Source organism: Gracilinanus agilis, chromosome 1, assembly GCF_016433145.1.
Source record: "Gracilinanus agilis isolate LMUSP501 chromosome 1, AgileGrace, whole genome shotgun sequence".
Taxonomy (NCBI): Eukaryota; Metazoa; Chordata; class Mammalia; order Didelphimorphia; family Didelphidae; genus Gracilinanus; species Gracilinanus agilis.
In genome coordinates this window covers 132,840,108-132,858,905 of record NC_058130.1, presented here as the reverse complement: position 1 = coordinate 132,858,905, position 18,798 = coordinate 132,840,108, and the positions used below count along the sequence as shown (strand labels likewise).

Genomic DNA, 18,798 nt, shown 5'->3' with positions numbered 1-18,798 from the left:
CCAGTGCTTGGCACACAGCACCCAGCACATAGCCCATTAATGTTTATTGACTGACTTATTGGTGTGGGGTAAAAGTATCTGTTTCCTCAACAGAAAAAGGGGAGTTTAGAATGAGGTGAGGATTGAGAGAGGTGATTTCTATTTTGGATATGTTGAGTTTGAGTTGCTAATGGGACATCCAGTCAAAATATCCAATAGGAAGTTGTTAATTTGGATTGTAGATTAGGACACTCAGGATGAATAGATCAGTCTGGGAGACACTAAAAGAAAGTAGGGCAGCTAGGTGGCACAGTGGATTGAATGACAGCCTGCATATAGGAAGACTTATCTTGTTGAGTTCAAATCTGGCCTCAGACAATAACTGTATGATTTTGGGCAAGTCACTTAATCCTGTTTGCCTCAGTTTTCTCATCTGTAACGAGCTCAAGAAGGAAATCTCAAACTACTCTTGTGGTTTTGCCAAGAAAACCCCAAATGGGGTCCCAATGTATTGTTAACTTAGAAAAAACGCGGGACTATTAAATAGTCATAAAACCACTCTTTAATCAAGGGAAAGGGGGATGAGGGCTACTTGGCCTCTTATGCAGAGCTGCGCCTTGTGCAGAGTCTAAAGGAACACTGCTTCGCTCTGCTCCCTGATCCCCCTGGGAGTGCCACCGCGCTAGATGACCACTCCTAGGGACAAAGGAAATTGGGGAACTTATATACCCTTTGGGAAGATCTAGGGGCCGGGAGAGATGATTGACATTATACAGACAGGACACAATCCAGCTAGAGAAAGGGATCATAGCTAGAGGCTAGGGTGTAAGGGAAAGGGACTGCTTACACAAAGGATACTAAAGGAATGGTCCCTGCCCAGGTAGTCTTCCTGGGTAAGGGTCTCAGATACAATGGGGAAGACTACCTAGGACAAAAGGGTATTTAGCATTTACCCTGGGGTCCATTATTCAGTCTGCAACTGCTAGCCTGAGATTCCCTTCAGGGTGGATTCTCACTGGAACAGGGAACCAGCACAAGCTTTTGGGGTCTCCAACCTACAAACTATTTCCAAACTTGGGGTTCATCATACCTCACTAAGCTACAAGTTTGGGGTCTCTAGATTCCATGTCGACAGTATTGAACTAGACTGAACATAATCAAGAAAGAGTAGAGAGGGCTTCTCTATTACTGTGCTAAGCACTGGGGGACATTAAAAAAAAAAAAAAGGACCAAGAGTCCCCAGCCTCAAAGAGCTTACAGTTGAATGGGAGAGATAAATGCAAGCAAATATATACATAAACTATACACAAGATAATAGAAAATAAGAGAGGGGAGGCACTATAAGAGAAGCTGGGGAAGGTTTCTTGTAGAAGGTTGGATTTTAGTTGGGACTTAAAAGGTCAGAAGGCAGAGCAGAAGAGGGAAGGTATTTCAGACATGGGAGACAGAAAATGGTAGGAGCTGAAACATGGAGTATCTTGTTCATGGAACAGCCAGGAGGCCAGGGTCACTGGACTGAAGAGTTACTGTTAGGGAGTAAAGTATAAAGAAGATTGGAAAGATAGGAGGGGGGGGGTGGGTAATGAAGAGCTCTGAAAGCCAAACAGAGCACTTTATATTTGATTCTGGAGGCAATAGAAAGTCACTAGAGAAGTGATGGTGAACTTTTGGAAACTAAGTGCCCAAACTTAAGTGCCAAATTCTCATACCCCATGTGAGTCTCCTCCCCAGCCTTACCAAAGACCGGGGAGGGAGGAAGTGCTCCCATTGGGCTTCAGGGCAGAGGGTGGGGGAAGTGAGGAATGTCCTCAGGCTACCGTGGAGGAGGGGAGGAGCAGCCCTCTCCAGCACTAGTCGTAGGTTCATCAACACTAGTTTATTGAGTGAGGACTGTGGCCTGGACTTGTAATTTAGGAAAACCACTTTAGTGGCCGAGTGGTGGATAGATTGCAGTGAGGAGAAACTTGAGGCAGGCAAAACCCATCAGCAGGACATAATCTAGGCGTGAGGTACTAAAGGTGAAATTGGCAGGCCTGGCCAACAGCTTGGATCAGGAGTGAGGATTCCAGGATGACTTCTAGGTTGTGAGCCTGAGGGACTTGGAAGATAATGTTGCCCTCTACTGTAAAAGGAAAGAATAGGAGAGTTTAGGGGGAAAGAGTTCTGTTTGGATATACTGAGTTTAAGATGACTGAAAAGCAGTTGCAGATTCTAGACTGGAAGTTAACAGAGTTGGTTCAGGATAGCTATTTGAAAATCATCAGCATAGAGATAGTAATTAAATCCATAGGAGCTGAGTGAAGTAGAGGGAGTGGGGAGAAAAGTTTGGAGCTGCTGCTATTGGAAAACCAATTAGGGAGTCAGAATTGCTATCCACTTAGGGACCAGTTGAGGTTAGATAAGAGAAAGAAAAATTTAAGTGGTTTGAGTAACTTCTAGTAAGGGGAGAGTAGGAGTGGACTGGAATGGGGCTGGGAGGAGCTGGTGCTGGTGCTGGTGCTGGTGGAAGGAATGCTGGGTTTAAGTCTGACTAGGTGTCAGCAGATAGGACAAGGAGCTAAGAGACTGAAGAATAGTACAAATAGAGGACAATTTCATTCAAATCTCCGTTAAATTTGAATTTTATCATTCCAGAAAAGATATTACTTTTCAAAAATTACAGTAGGAAAAAAGAAAAGATAGTCCAGACTTTTTCATTCTTGGTACCAGCCCGTGTCCTTCCAGACCAGTCTTCCTAATGAGTCAGCTTGTTGTAGTGGACTCTTAAGCATCTATGTTCTCGTCCTTAAGCTGCCACTTGCAAATCGTATCTAATTAATTGCTCTGAGCTTGAGGTTTCATATAGAGGAAGCCAGATGGCGCAGTGGACAGACAAATCATCGACTCAGAGGACCAGAGTTCCAACGTAACCTCCGACACTTTACACAAAATATTTGCGTGTCCCTGGACTAGTCGCTTGACCTCTTATCTACCTCAGTTATCTCATATTAATAAACATTTATCCAGCGTCTACAGTGTGTAAAATGAGACGAACAGTACTACTTCTCAGGGGGTTGCGGTAAGAATAAAATGAGATACTTGTAAAGCGTTCTGCCAACTTTAAAGCACTGGGAACACTGGCTCTCATTCCCTCTCAAAAGGAAGGGATAGCTAGAGATTGCGTTTTACTCTCATTTTGTATATATAGAATACTGCTCGCTTCGCTCCGCCCCCTCACTCCTCCCCTTCCCCTCCGCCTTCGGCGCTTGCAATAGAATCGAAGCCTCCCGCCGGAAGTGTCTGAGGCCTAAGGGAAGTGACGCCACACGAACCTCTTTTGCCTGGCGTTTCATCATCTGCGCAATCTTCCTCCCGCTCCCGTTTCGGTAAGATTTTCTTTATACCTCGTGGCCCCGGCATCCAGGCCCTAGGAAGCGGCCAGAGTGGAAAAAGTTCTCGCGGGAGCCCCCGAGAGCCACACAGACCCCTTGTAACTCCTGGAGAGCGGCGAGCTGCGGCCGTTCTCACTACCCCTTTTCTCTCGTCCCCAGGCCCTCGACTACGGCCCGCCCGGACTGAGTGCCAGCCGCCATGTCGCGATTTTTTACCACCGGCTCGGACAGCGAGTCCGAGTCCTCCCTGTCCGGGGAGGAGTTGGCACCGAAGCCCGTGGGGGGCAACTACGGCAAACAGTGAGCGAGCCTCGGGGAGGCCGGGAAACCAGCCCAGGGGAGAGCAGCCGGGGGGTCGGGGGATACGAAAGAGCTACAGGCCAGGAGGAGGGATGCCTTGAGAGCAGCTGACGGCAGTGGTTGGAGATGTGGGGGATGTTCTGTGTCTTGTTCTCAGCTAAGGAAGAGCAACCGGGTGGGGGTTGTTCTGGGAAGAGCAGCAGATCTGGGGGAAGAATGCCTTAGCCTCCGACTAGGCTCTGCCTGACACCCGTTTATCCTTTGGTGGGCCAGAAGCTATGTTAATGAACGAATCAAGATTTGTGGAATCAAATTCTCAGGGTGGGCCAACTGGGTTTGTAGTCCCAATTCCTCCTTTGGCAAAGGAAGACACTGGGACCCAGATTTACTCATTCGTGGTCATGTGGGACCCAGTTCTTCTGATCCCCAAGCCCAGTGTTCATTCATGGAATAAGAAGTGTTTTTCATGGGGCAGCTGGGTGGCTCAGTGCAGGGAGAGACAGGCCTTGGGTTCAAAACTGTCCTTAGACACTTTCTGGCTGTGTGACTTTGGGCAAGTCACTTAACCTCCATTGCCTAGCCCTTACCATTCTTCTGCCTTGGAACCAATACCCAGTATCAGTTCTAAGACAGAAGGTAAGGTTTAAAAAAAAAAAAAGTAGGTTTTTTCATTTGAAACTTTTGGACCTCATTTCAGTTGGTTGTGAGGAAAATGTTTAATGAAACTTTAGAGTTATGTAAATGCTAAGTATCAGTACTATGCATTGGGAGGATTAGAGTTCTATTTTAGTAAATTCAAGGTGTGTTAGTGATTAAGTGTATTCAAGAAGATCTCAGAGGGATGGGAAAATTTTGAGGATATAAGGAACCAACCTTTTTTATTTTTAAAAAACCCTTATCTTCCATCGTAGAATCTACACTGTGTATTGGTTCCAAGACAGAAAAGTGGTTAAGGGCTAGGCAATGGGGGTTAAGTGACTTGCCCAGGATCACACAGCTAGGAAGTGTCTGAGGCCAGACTTGAATCTAGTACCTCCTGACTCTCAATCCACAGAGCCACCCAGCAGCCCCCTAAGGAACCAATCTTGAAACAAGCATTTATTAAGTAGCTGTTGTGTGCCTGACACTTACCTAGGCACTTGAATTACAAAGACAGAAAAACAGCCCCTTCTAAAATCAGCATATATGTATATTCTACTGGAGAAAACAATGTATACACAGATTATTTAAAAATCATTTCAGGAGTAAGAGAACCTTAACAGTTAGGGAAAATGTGGAAAGGCCTCACTGGGAGCATTTGAGCTCAGCTTTTATTGAAGCTAGAAATTACAGGAGTCTAAGGTAGACTAAGGTAGTGTTTTCCAGAGGAAATGGCCTATAAAAATGTATAGGTATAGTAGCCAATGTCACATAACGGTATAGCAAGTAAACAAATTTGGCTGGAACATGGGAGTAAAAGGGAGCAGCTATATATAACTAGTTTAGAAAGATAGGTTAGAGCCACATTGTGAAAGGTTTTAAATGCCAAATAGAAGTTTGAAGTTGATTCCAGTCAGTAGGGAACTATTTTTTAATTAAAAGATATTTTATTTTCCCAGTTACATATAATAACAAATTTCAACATGTGTTTTCTGAAATTATAAGCTCCAAATTGTTTTCCTCTCCCCTTCCCTTCTCAGAGATGGGAAGCAATTTGATTCTGTTTTATATATGCATTATTATGTAAAACATATTTCTATATTGATCATTTTTATGAGAATACTTATGTAAAATCAGAACTCCAAAATAAAACCATATATAAACTAAAGTGAAAAATAGTATGCTTTGATCTGCATCTGACTCCAACAGTTATTTTCTGGAGGTTTACATTCTTTGTAATGAGTCCTTCAGAATTGCCCTGTATCATTCATTGTATTTCTGAGAGTAGTCAAATCCTCACAATTGGTCATAGTACAATATTGCTGTTACTTGGTGCACTGTTATTCCAGTTCTGCTTATTTTGCTCTGCATCAGTTTATCTTTCCAGCTATTTCTGAAATCTTCCTGCTCATTGTTTCTTATAGCAATAAGGAGTGACATGATAAAATTTGCTTTTAAGATTGTCGTGTAGACAACTATATAGAAAAGGGATTGGAGAAGAGACAGAATAGATATAGGAAGACCAATCAAGTGGCTAACTTTTAGCTGATGTAAAGTGGAAAGGACTAGAGTAGTTGCTATATATGTGGATAGAAAGGGTTATATGTGATGTGTTAGAAGGCTATATGGTGATGATGGAATGCATCATCTTGGCTATTGAAAGGATGAATATAGCTTAAGGAAGACAGAAAAGAGTCAGAAATGAATGACTTGAATTGTGAACCTGGGTGAGCAGAAAACTCATAAATGGCTTTAGAGCTAAAGGATATCAGAAAAACTCTAGACCTGTGATGGTGAACCTATGGCATGAATGCCAAAGATGGCACTTTGGCCACCCCCTTCCAGCTCTGTACATGAGCTGAGGATATTAATCACTTCACCTGCCTCTGCCCAGCAGTCCAGTGGAAGTTACCCTGTCTGGGGTAAGGGGGATGGGTCTCTAAAATGTTCACCATCACTGCTCTAGGTCAACCCCTTAGTTTTTTACAGATGAGGAAATAGACTCAGATTGTGACCCCTTATCATACAGGTTATCCAGCATTTATCAGTGAGATTTGAACACAGGTCATCTGATTCCAAAGTTGGGGCTTTTTCACCCATACTGGGTATTGGTATCCTGGATAGAAATAAAGAAGTTAAAAAATGGATTACATTTGAAACCACAGGAGAGAACTGTGCCTTGAAGGAGGGAGAATTTTAATTGGTAGAGAAGGGAAAATTTTAAAGCATCAGGAATAATAATAAGAATGATTTGGTTGAAACATAAAGTTTGTGAAAGAGAATATAGTAATATGAAATAAGGCTTGAAAAGGGTAGTTTGGCATCAGATTTTGGAAGGCCTTAAATACCAGTGGAAAGAGTTATCTGTCCCGAAGAGCTAGTTACACTGACTTATTCCTTATTCATGATATTCTCTGACTCCATTTATTTGCACTGCTTGAAATGTTCTTCCTCACCTCTGTCTGCCTCCTAGCTTCCCTGGCTTCAAGTTTCAGTTCAAATCCTGTCTTGTGAAGGAGATCTTTTCCTTACTCCTTCCTCTTGAGATTAGGTTTTATTTATATATCTTTATTGTACATAGCTTATTTGTATGTTGTTGCTCCTATTAGAAGTGTAAGCTTCTTGAGGGCAGGAACTTTTTTGCCATTATTGTTTCTCCAAAACTTAATATGGTGTCCAGCACATAGTAAGTGCCTAATATATTTTGACTGATTGATCCCAAGAATTCTGCTCTCCTTTAGTTTATGCTAGAACTGCAAGGGAGTTTAGAAGCTGAAATGAAGTTGGATAGTATAGAGTGCTAGCCTTAGATGATGACCCAGTCTGGGTGACTGGGAGGATGGTGACGCCTTTGACAGTAATAGGAAAATCAGAAGAGAGGAGGATTGTTTAGAAAATGAGTTCTATTTTGGACATGTGCATTAAGCTGATGACTAGAACTCAGGAAAGAAATTAAGACTGAATATGAGATAGGAAATCATCTCTATACAGATGGCATGAACCCACAGGAGCTGATGAGATCACCAAATGATATAGTATAAATGGAAAAGAAAGGAGGACCCAAGGTAGAACCTTGTGTGATACCTACTGTTAGGCATGTCCTGGAGAGGCAGATCTAGCACAGGAGAGAGTGAGGTCAAAGTTTACTTATTATATTAGGGTTGTGTTAGTCTGGTAGTGAGTCTAACTGCTGCCATTTTTTTTCCCTCTCTAGTTCCTTCTTCACAAACTATCAGATTGGAAAATTGATGTCATCTTTATAGTCAAAACCATTCAGTGATATACCACTATTTACTGTCTAAGCTTTAGCTTGTCATTCAAGGCCTTATATGACTTTCTATTCTTGAACAAACTACCACATTATTTTTACCTCTTTCTTACTTGGTGTCCTGTGTTCATTAACTTTGTACAGTTTTTTGTGTATCATAAGCTTTTTGAGGTTGAGGACCATATCTTATTCATCAGGATAGCTAAACATAATCTAAAACAATGAATACAATACAATTTGCATTTTGTGGGCCTAATTTTTGGGAAAGGGGATCAGAGAGTGGGAAAGAACTGAATGTAATAGCATATGATTTATGACTCTACATTAAAGGAAAATGAGGAATAGATGAACTGCCCAGCCAGCTCCATTGATCTGCCCTTATCTTTCAACTTTTTTTTCTCCCAATTAAAAATTTTTTTTTTTCAATTACATGCAGAAACAGTCTTTGACAATTGTTTTTCAACATTTTTAGAACTGAGATTTTTTCCCCCCCTCTTCCTCCCCAAGATAGTGAATAGTCTGATATAGGTTATACCCTTACTTCCTACCCCAATAAAAAGAAATGTTGAGTACAGTCATCTATGATCAGTTTCTCTCCACAGGCCATTGCTGCTGAGTGAAGATGAAGAGGACACTAAGAGGGTCGTTCGAAGTGCCAAAGACAAAAGGTAAATTTAGTGTTTATAGATAGAATCTTAAAGGTGAAGGAGTTAAAGGAGTTTTTTTTCTGTAGGTAGTTGATAAGTGGATGGGGGGAAACTTGAGTTTCTGTTTTAGGGTTTGAGAAAGAAAGGCTTAAAGGCTTGTTTATGATGTTAGACCTCCTTCCCCCATCCTAGGTTTGAGGAGCTAACCAACCTTATTCGTACCATCCGGAATGCCATGAAAATTCGAGATGTCACTAAATGTCTTGAGGAATTTGAGCTCCTCGGAAAGGCATTTGGAAAAGCCAAGAGCATTGTGGACAAAGAGGGTGTCCCTCGATTCTACATCCGCATCCTGGCTGATTTGGAGGACTATCTCAATGAGGTTTGAGACCAGGGTTGGGATTTTAGTGGGACAGAAGGGACTCTAGAATTGGGATGCTGTTTCTGCCCTGGGTGGGGGGAGTCTTGCCTCATGGTCTTGCCTTCTCCTTTCAAACTTTTTTCCTTATCATTTTACTTTTATTTCTGTTCTCTTAGCTATGGGAGGACAAAGAAGGAAAGAAGAAGATGAACAAGAACAATGCAAAGGCTCTGAGCACCCTGCGTCAGAAGATCCGTAAATATAATAGAGATTATGAAGCCCAGATCACCAGCTATAAGCAGGTGAGGTTTGTAGCACACTGCAGTATTCTGTATTCATTTCATTCATTGAACAAGTGGCTAATATGCCAACATTGTATTAGACCAAATGGCAAATAAGGGAGCTAGAGTATGGCCCAAGCCAACATTGGCTCATGGGGATAATTTATTGGGGTGGGATGGAGTCAGGTGTTTTCAGGGGGTGGTAGCATCCCTCACTCCTTTGCCATCTTCCACCTCCAGAACCCTGAGCAGTCTGCAGATGAGGATGCTGAGAAAAATGAGGAAGACTCAGAAGGTAAGAATGAAAAAGTTGGGAGTTTCCTTACTTTGACTTTTTTGTTCCACAGTCTTGTTGCTGCTTGTCTGACCATACTTGGATTTCCTTTCTAGGTTCTTCTTCTTCAGATGAGGATGAGGATGGTCTCAGTGCCACAAGTTTCCTAAAGAAGAAATCTGAGGCACCATCTGGGGAAAGTCGAAAATTCCTCAAGAAGATGGAGGTGAGATCTGGGCATCTGAATGGGGAAGAAGGGAAGTCTGCTGGTGTATGTCAGAGTTGGGCCCAAGGAGAAGCTCTAAAATTCGATTTCATAATCTGGAAATTCCATGAAAATATCAGAAACATCCCTGCCACCCTCAAATTGCTAATTGATTTTTTCACCTCCTGTTCCTCCATAAGGATGAAGATGAGGACTCTGAGGATTCAGATGATGATGAAGATTGGGGTTCAGATTCTACGTCTTCAGATTCTGACTCAGAGGAAGATGATGGGAAATATACCCTGCTGGCTTCCAAATTCCTTAAAAAGTGAGAAAAGCAAAGGAGGTTGTGGAGCTAATTTAGATTAATTTAAAAATTGAATACTCAGATTCTGTGAAGCCCTATACTGGTTTTCTGTCCTTTGTTGGGTTTAATCTTTGCAAGAGGATGACCTAGCAATTCTTCCATATTTTTGTTTGATACATTGTGGCAGTTCCATGGGAATAATTTTACAAATGAATGATTGAATTTTAAAAATCCAGTATTTTAACAGTTTGGGTTAGAAATTGAAAACAGTGATGAACTATGTTACTGTGAAATATTATTTGCCTATGAACTTATTAATAGTAGCTCTAGTATTCTGTTCCCAGTTCCTTCTGTGGTTGAGGGATAGTTTGATCCTCTTCTTTCAGCTAGAGCTTGGAATTGGGTCACTGGAGAAAAGGGAAATTGAGGAATGGTAGAATAACAGAGCTGAGGGTTAAGGCTCTCTTAGGGAAACAGGTCTAAGTTTTCTAATTTCACATCTTCTCTGTTGTATCATCTTGCAGAGATAGCACCACAGACAAAAAGGCTGCAGAGAAGAAGCGGGAAGACAAAGCCAAGAAAAAGCATGACCGAAAATCCAAGCGCCTAGATGAGGAGGAGGAGGATAATGAAGGCGGGGAGTGGGAGAGGGTTCGAGGAGGGGCACCACTGGTCAAGGTGAGGTTTTCAGGGCTGTGCAGTAAGTGGGAGGTTCTGGAGATTAATTGAGGGGATGATCAAGAAACTTGGAAATAGGGTCAAGGCAAAGGGGACTGGGAATTCTGTTGAAAGGGGTACTTGATGGCCTTGGGTGTGACGGGGGCATGTGTTGCCTAGGAGAAGCCTAAAATGTTTGCCAAGGGAACAGAGATTACCCATGCAATTGTAGTCAAGAAGCTGAATGAGATTCTGCAAGCTCGTGGCAAGAAAGGAACTGATCGGTAAGGCTTGTCACTGTTTTTCTATAAGAGTAAAGGATATTGTATCATACCTACCATAGAGGAAGGGGTTGGTGGGAAGGAATTTTGAATTTAGAAATTCTTAAGGGAGAAGACATTTACCAAAGTGATACTAGCAGGAATATTGGGAGCCAATCGTAGGGGGAAAAAGGTGCTTTGTTGGATTGGGCTTTGAAGTTTGTCCATTAAACCTCCTTTTTTGTTCCTACACAGTGCAGCCCAAATTGAGCTGCTGCAGCTTCTGGTTCAGATCGCAGCAGAAAATAACCTAGGGGAAGGAGTGATTGTTAAGATCAAATTCAACATCATTGCATCCCTCTACGACTACAACCCCAACTTAGCCACATATATGAAGGTGAGGGATTAAGAACTGGGACTGGCTTTGAGGAAAGCATTTAAAATTTGACTGTGGAGACTTTGCTGCTATGCCATAACAGAAAGAGCAGAAAAGCACAATCTTGCTTGTATAACTTTTTGGAAAGCACTTAAGGGTATTACAAGGATGAAAATTCTAAAAGAGGAGGAAACTGGGTTTGAACTCAACTTCACAGTGTGCCTTAATGTCTTCCCCCTTCTTCTCCCCCACCCCCATTTAATGACAGCCAGAGATGTGGCAGAAATGCTTAGACTGCATCAATGAATTGATGGACATCTTGTTTGCAAACCCCAACATTTTTGTTGGTGAGAATATCCTGGAAGAGAGTGAGAACCTCTCCAACTTTGAGCAGGTAAATTAAAGGAAAATGAAGAACTGATAGGGGATGGGAGAAAAGGAAAAGTGACTTCAAATGGGTAAAAAACTGGTGGGTTTTGGATCTTGGATTGGAAGTTACTATTTTCTACTATTACTCTTAATTTCTTTCCACCTCAGCCACTTCGAGTTCGTGGTTGTATTTTAACTCTAGTGGAAAGGATGGATGAAGAGTTTACCAAGATTATGCAGAACACAGATCCTCATTCTCAAGGTGAGCCTGGGCATATGTTGCTCTTACTAGTCTGTTGTAGAAGTTGCCAGTGATTCATTCATCGGATTTAGATTGTGCTATGCACAAGACTCTGAGGGGTAGCTACAAAGAAATGACAGTTCCTGTATTTTAGGAATTAGACAAAGAAGACATGCACAAATAACCAAAATAGAAGGCTCTATTTAAAGTGCAGCATGGACAGTACCAATAATTTGTAAGGGTTCTGAGGAAGGAGGGATTTATTTATGGGATGATGAGAGATTTCAAAAGTATAGGTGGTAGCATTTGAAGCTAGACCTTGAAAGTAAAACTTTTAATGGATGTGTATGATTAATCTGTAAGCGTTTATTCACTGACTTTGAACTTCTACCATAATAAGGGAAGTTGGGTAAAAAATATAGATATATTTAAAAAATGCTAAGGGATCAGGAAAAAGAAAGGCTTCATGTAGGTCATGTTGTTGAACCTTGAAGGAATCTAGGGCCTCTGACAAAACAGGAGAGGTGCATTCCAGCATGTGCAGGGGCAACATTGATTTGAGACTTTTCAGATGGAGCAGCCTGAACACAGGCTCTCTACAGGGGGGGGGAGTAAGGGGGAGGCTAGTATATATGTAGTAGAAGTGTATCTGGAGAAAGGCAGGCAAAGGTCAGATGGTGTCATGGCTGCTGGACTAGAAGGCAAGAATACCTGGGCTCACATTCTGCCTCTGGAATTTTATCTGATTGTGTCTAAATGACTTAATCTTTTGAAGGCTTAATTTTCTCATCTGTAATAAAGAGCTGTTACTTTATTGGGTTGTTGGAAGAAGAATTGCCATAAGGGGATACAAAGCACTTAGTGAATCATAAAAGAGCTAAGTTACTATTGTTATTCTGAGATCTTTGTGGGGAAAATACACCTGTTTTTTTTTTCCTATGCACCAGAATATGTGGAGCATCTCAAAGATGAGGCCCGAGTCTGTGCTATCATTGAGCGGGTTCAGCGTTACTTGCAGGAAAAAGGAACCACTGAAGAGATCTGCCGGATCTATCTTCGTCGTGTGCTCCATACTTACTACAAGTTTGACTATAAGGCCCATCAACGGCAGCTTGCTCCCCCTGAAGGGTCCTCAAAGGTACAAGAGTTGGGGAGAAAAGACCTTTGGGAAGTTAACTTTTACATCTGTCACTGAGGGAGACTCATATCTTATGGGGTTCTTGAGGAAGACACTTGATGAGATATCTTTTTTTTTTTGGAATGCTGAACATAGTGTTGGGGAAGGGTGGTACCCGGAGACCAGGCTGTGTTATCACTCTGAACCTCAGTGTTGTCCCTTCTTTTTTTCCAGTCAGAGCAAGATCAGGCTGAAAATGAGGGGGAGGATTCAGCTGTGCTGATGGAGAGGCTATGCAAGTACATCTATGCCAAGGATCGGACAGACAGAATTCGGACATGTGCCATCCTCTGCCACATCTATCACCATGCCCTTCACTCTCGCTGGTACCAAGCTCGGGACCTCATGCTCATGAGCCACCTGCAGGACAACATTCAGCATGCAGACCCTCCAGTGCAGGTGGGAGGGTAGAGAGGACAGGGAGAAGTTTTTAGAGGAAAGCTTGGAATGGAGCCAAGATCAGTTCCTATGGTTGGACAGGGGCCCAGGGATCCAGAGTTCAGGAAGGGGAAAGATTAGTTCTGGGTTCCTCTCTAGTTGCAGACTGGTTTAACCAGAAGAGCCACCTGTCTGGCTCCTGAACATTTAAGACTTGGAGTCTCTAATTCTTCATGTCTTTGATGCTCTGGTTTGTTATTAGTCAAGAAACATGGGGGGAGCAGCTGGCTAGCTCAGTGGATTGTGAGAGCCAGGCCTAGAGATGGGAGGTCCTAGGTTCGAATCTGGCCTCAGACACTTCCCAGCTGTGTGACCCTGGGCAAGTCACTTTGCCTATCCCCTACCCATACCACTCTTCTGCCTTGGAACCAATACACAGTATTGACTCCAGGACAGAAGGTAAGGGTTTTTTTAAAAAAAGAAAGAAATAGTATACAAAGGGTCCTGGATATTCTCCATCTCTTTGAGCCTTGCATGGTTTCCTTCTCACTCCTTAGGGCACATTCTCTAGACTATAAAAATATTTCAGATATATTGAGAGGTAATATACCAGATTAGTAAGGTCACTAGAAGGATGTTTTAAAGAAAACTAAATTTTAAACTGCATGGTACTTTTGTGGCTGCCTAGAATTTTCTTGGCTTATGACCTTCCTTAGGTCTAAAGTGTGTCTGGGTCCTTCATTGGCCCCTCAAGTGAATGAATGAATTTTTTTTTTTTTTTTTTTTTTGCTACAAAACACTCCTTTGTAGCTTTAGGACTCACCCATTCAAGTGATCAGTGGTGTTGAACACAAATAGAAATGATCCCTGCTGGCTACTTACCGACTTAGAAAAATATTCATTAATATAACATTTATATTGTAAATTTTTTGAAATTTGAACTATTGTTACCTGTAATAAACAAAGTGGTCTTTGACTTGCTAGATCAACCTGTTAAAAGATTTTGCCCCTGTGCAGAATTAATAATGCTATTCCACAAACCACAATTTTTATATTTGTGAGGAATGCATTCTAAACTCTTAATTTCATACACTAGTTGCACATCTCAGCCTTAGTGGCAGTGGCTTCTCTGGTAACAGCATCTATGGTTAGTGTAGATAGATCTTTTTGGATTTTATAAGTCATTCATTCCCTGATGTGAATTAAGTTTACAAAGTATACTTTCTCTACAAGGGAGTGTTGGTTAAGCCAGGACATAGAATCCATCTCTGTTAGTTTGTGAGCCATTTGTAAGATAATTTGTTTAGCATGGTTTACTTCAGGGACTCTTAGCTGTATTTCAATATACCTGGCATCCTTAGGCTTCACCAGACTGCCACATGGTTCAAGGACACAAAAATGGTGAATAATCTCTGGTATAGTGGAAATTTTTGTAGATGGAGCAGATCTAGATTTGATTCCCAGTTCAGGGTCTAAGGTTACTTCTTTCTGAGCTTCAGTTTTCTCATTTGTAAGATGGGGATAATACCACTGTAAATAGTGGTTTTAGGGAAAAGGCTTTGGAAATCTTGAAGGGCTATATAGATGTGAGCTCTCAAAATGACTTGAGAATTGGGACAGCATGAGCATTCAGTTGACAGATACTCATCGAATGCTTGCTCTGTGTTCAAGTGTAGCCTCTGGAACATGCTACCCTTAGTCACTTTCCCACTCAGGGCTTGAGGTAGTTTTATTAAGAAGCTGAGTTAGGTGCCGACCTGCACTGATAATCTGGGTGTTAGTTACCTAAACTAATGACAGCACGTTTTTCATCAAATAGTAAGTCGTGGAATCAAGATGATATTTGAGACTACAGAATTTATTTTCATTGAAGTTTAAGTTCGATGTCATGTTTTGGAACTTCTCTTGTGTCTCCTTTTTTTAAAATAATGGATTGTTTGTTTTTTTTCCTCTCTTCTAGATCCTTTATAACCGTACCATGGTGCAGCTGGGTATCTGCGCCTTCCGGCAAGGCCTGACCAAGGACGCACACAATGCTCTCCTGGACATTCAATCTAGTGGCCGTGCTAAGGAACTGCTGGGGCAGGGTCTGCTGCTCAGGAGCCTGCAGGAGCGAAACCAGGAGCAAGAGAAGGTGGAACGTCGACGCCAGGTGCCCTTCCACTTGCATATCAACCTGGAGCTACTCGAATGTGTCTATTTGGTATCTGCCATGCTTCTGGAGATCCCTTACATGGCAGCCCATGAAAGTGATGCTCGGAGGCGTATGATCAGCAAACAGTTCCATCACCAATTGCGTGTGGGGGAGCGGCAGCCCTTGCTTGGTAAGCTAGGGTGTCTTGGGGTGCTTAGCTTGACTGTGGTCTTGATTCTGCATGTCTGATGTCAGTGGAAAGATTCTTTGCCATACTTAAATTTTTTTCCCTGGAGGATAAATAGGGTACAAGGGTTCCTTCATAAAGTAGTTATAAGAGCAGAGGTGCTTCCAAGAATATGTCTTCTGGCTCTTCCTTGTGTGCATGAAGATTTTAAACATTGTGTCACAACATATTTCTCCCCGATTCCACTTATAGAATATTAGAGGGGAAGAGGACCTTTATAAGTAGTTTCTTCTCATTTTACAAGAGATGGGGGAGAGTGATTAATTTATCTCAAGTCACACAGCTTGTTAGGGGTAGCACTGATAAGAGAACTCACATTTTTCCACCCGGGAAGCTGTATGGGTTGCCCTTTAATAAATGAAAACAAAATGTATCCTCCTTCTGGAAATTGTCTCATTGTAATAGAGTACCTAAAAGTCATTTAAGGGGGTAGCTAAGTGACTGGATTGAGAGCCAGGCCTAGAGATGGGAAGTTCTGGGTTGAAATCTGTCCTGACTATGTGACCTAGGGCAAATCTGCTTAACCCCTCCCCCCTTGCCTAGTTCTTACTGCTCTTCTGCCTTGGAGCCAATACACAGTATTGATTCTAAGACAGAAGGTAAGAGTTAAAAAAAAAAAAGTCATGGAAGGCCTTGCTTGACCACCTTTCTAATTTTCTAGGTCCACCTGAGTCAATGAGAGAACATGTAGTAGCAGCATCTAAAGCCATGAAGATGGGGGACTGGAAGACCTGCCACAGCTTTATTATAAATGAGAAGATGAATGGGAAAGTTTGGGATTTGTTCCCTGAGGCCAACAAAGTCCGCACCATGCTGGTTAGGTAAAAATGGGAATGAAGAGACCATGGAAGTGTTGGGATTAGTCAGAATAGAAGATTCAGTCCTATATTTAGTCACCTTTCTCCTTTTTCTCCCCACAGAAAGATCCAGGAAGAGTCACTACGCACCTATCTCTTCACCTATAGCAGTGTTTATGACTCTATAAGGTTTGAGGGTAGAAGGATTCTGGGTCTTGGGAGGGAGAATGGAACAGGCTTAGTTGATGCTTGCTTTCCTAATTTTTTCTTCCTTTCTAGCATGGAGACATTATCTGATATGTTTCAATTGGATTTGCCTACTGTTCATTCCATAATCAGCAAAATGATCATCAGTGAGGAGCTTATGGTAAAAAGGGAAGGAAGGTGGCAGATCCTTAAGGGAGAAGATAACGGTTCTTTTCAGAGGAAGGAAACTAGAGTAAAGGAAATAGTTTAGCTTGGCTATATCTGATTAATCCCATTCATTTTTCCTCCATGTTCTTCAAACTAAGGCCTCTCTGGACCAGCCAACACAGACAGTGGTGATGCACCGCACTGAGCCCACAGCCCAGCAGAATCTGGCCTTGCAGCTGGCAGAAAAACTGGGAAGCTTGGTGGAAAACAATGAACGTGTCTTTGACCATAAGCAGGGTACCTATGGAGGTTATTTTAGAGGTGAGACTTCCCATATCTCCCTTCCTTCATATCTCCACCCCCATTCACTGTCTTTGCTCTGGCATTACTGTTCAATTTTTGCTGTTTTGACCTCTTTTTTTCCCCTCCAGACCAGAAAGATGGCTACCGAAAAAATGAGGGAGGCTACATGCGTCGGGGAGGCTACCGCCAACAGCAATCACAGACTTCCTATTGACTTCCTCAGGACATGCAACCCTGAAATGTAACATTCATCTAGAATAATTAAAAGTCTATATTGTGTTGACATGATTCTGGAAGTGAACAGCATAGGTTTAAGCAGCATTGATTGTATTCACTGGGGTGGAGGTTTCTTTCCGTACCCAGAAGATTTGGGTAGTTACTAGTGGCTCAAACAGAAGCTGAAGGGGAACTACAAGCTTGCAAACACTTCTGGCTCAGGGTGCAGTACTGTCTCAATGGAGACATGGGCCCAGGGTCATGTTAGAGTGTGGGTAAGCCAAATCACTTCTCTTTGTATATGCTGATCTGCAGAGAATTTCTGGAGAGCAAACTTACCTAAGGGGAAGAGAGTAATTTAGTCATCTCCATGGCTGCTAAGTATTGGCCAATTTAACTGTGTTTGGGACATTAACATACATTAAGATTACTCAGGCTTTCTGTATATTTCAAGTTGGTTTATTATATATACTCACTACTGTGGCTATGTGTCCAAACTGTTCACTGTGATAAACAAATGGCATATTCTCTACTTTTAAAGATTATGATCTTGCCTGGGAGATAATTAATATATCTTGAAACAATTATGAGACAGATCAGAAGTAGAGAGGGAATGCTATCAAGAGGAGAAGTTGAGAAGGTGGGATGTAACTTTTTCCCGGTTTGTGGAACATTGGTCAGTGTGGTTCCAAGATTAAGTAGAAGATTAACTGGTCTTGGAATATGCACTTGTGTCAGGTATCCACCATGAATTAACCCTTATCTCTTATGCCATGTTAAAGCAGGGTTACATTCTGCCTTTTTGCTCTGTCCCTTAGAGCTTTTCTTCATTAATTATGAAAGTAGAAGGAACCCTACTGTACATGTTGGTTCTCATTCTCATACCTATTCTGTTTTTAATTTTGGCCACTTAACAGCCCCATTTGTTTTTTTTTGTTTGTTTGTTTGTTTGTTTTTAAACCCTTACCTTTCATCCTAGAGTCGATACTGAGTATTGGTTCCAAGACAGAAGAGTGGTAAGGGCTAGGCAATGGGGGTTAAGTGACTTGCCCAAGGTCACACAGCTGGGAAGTGTTTGAGGCCAGATTTTGAACCTAGGATCTCCCAGTCTCTAGGCCTGGCTTTCAATCCCTGAGCCACCCAGCTGCCCCTTAGCCCCATTCTTAAATGTCATATGGCATAATGTAGACTCTTGTTTGACTTAAAAGAATCCTAGACCTAAGGACTAGAGCATGCAAAGGTTACTAGTCAGTAATGATAGTTCCATCCTTTTTTATTCATCCAAGATAGAAAATTTATGACTGCAGAGCAGAGGCCATTTGGGTGAAGGGAAACCTGGTTTACCTTTCCAGACCAGTTATGATCCTATGATGCCTGACTTTTCATTTTAACAAAGGATTTTTAAAAACCACCCACATAGAAATATTAACCAAGTCTTAACATTGTATACAGAGTTGCACACCCATAATTCTCTCCCATTCCCATAGAGAGGGTGATCTACTCTCAAATTTTTTTTCTTTTTTTTTAAGCCCTTATCTTCCATCTTAGAATCAATACTATGTAAGGGCTAGTCAATAGGGGTTAAGTGACTTGCCCAGGGTCACACAGCTAGGAAGTCTCCGAGGTCATATTTTAACTAGGACCTCCTGTCTCCAGG

General features: G+C 42.1%; 1 protein-coding gene across 3 annotated transcripts; it reads left to right on the top strand.

Annotated features, from left to right (window-relative positions):
- The first annotated feature begins 3,237 nt into the window (after positions 1-3,237).
- Positions 3,238-17,213, top strand: LOC123230763 (eukaryotic translation initiation factor 3 subunit C). 3 transcript variants are annotated; one of them, XM_044656945.1, is made up of 21 exons: positions 3,238-3,344; positions 3,510-3,650; positions 8,160-8,225; positions 8,397-8,586; positions 8,742-8,867; positions 9,087-9,141; positions 9,237-9,346; positions 9,526-9,653; positions 10,157-10,310; positions 10,476-10,573; positions 10,805-10,946; positions 11,194-11,319; positions 11,463-11,556; positions 12,483-12,673; positions 12,887-13,111; positions 15,051-15,414; positions 16,133-16,292; positions 16,392-16,457; positions 16,548-16,635; positions 16,781-16,943; positions 17,054-17,213. In XM_044656945.1, the coding sequence occupies exons 2-21, from the start codon at positions 3,550-3,552 to the stop codon at positions 17,137-17,139; spliced, it is 2,733 nt and encodes a 910-aa protein (XP_044512880.1). In that variant the 5' UTR covers positions 3,238-3,344; positions 3,510-3,549; the 3' UTR covers positions 17,140-17,213. The 3 variants fall into 3 exon arrangements, with proteins under 3 accessions (XP_044512880.1, XP_044512862.1, XP_044512872.1); XM_044656927.1 differs by having other exon boundaries at positions 10,470-10,573; XM_044656937.1 differs by lacking the exon at positions 3,238-3,344 and having other exon boundaries at positions 3,461-3,650; positions 10,470-10,573.
- Positions 17,214-18,798: the final 1,585 nt, after the last annotated feature.

Excerpts from the sequence above, each read along its gene's own strand:
- LOC123230763 (XM_044656927.1), top strand. The coding sequence starts at position 3,550 with ATGTCGCGATTTTTTACCACCGGCTCGGACAGCGAGTCCGAGTCCTCC. Across the intron at positions 9,654-10,156 it reads GCTTCCAAATTCCTTAAAAA|AGATAGCACCACAGACAAAA; the intron begins GTGAGAAAAGCA and ends ATCATCTTGCAG. Across the intron at positions 13,112-15,050 it reads ATGCAGACCCTCCAGTGCAG|ATCCTTTATAACCGTACCAT; the intron begins GTGGGAGGGTAG and ends CCTCTCTTCTAG.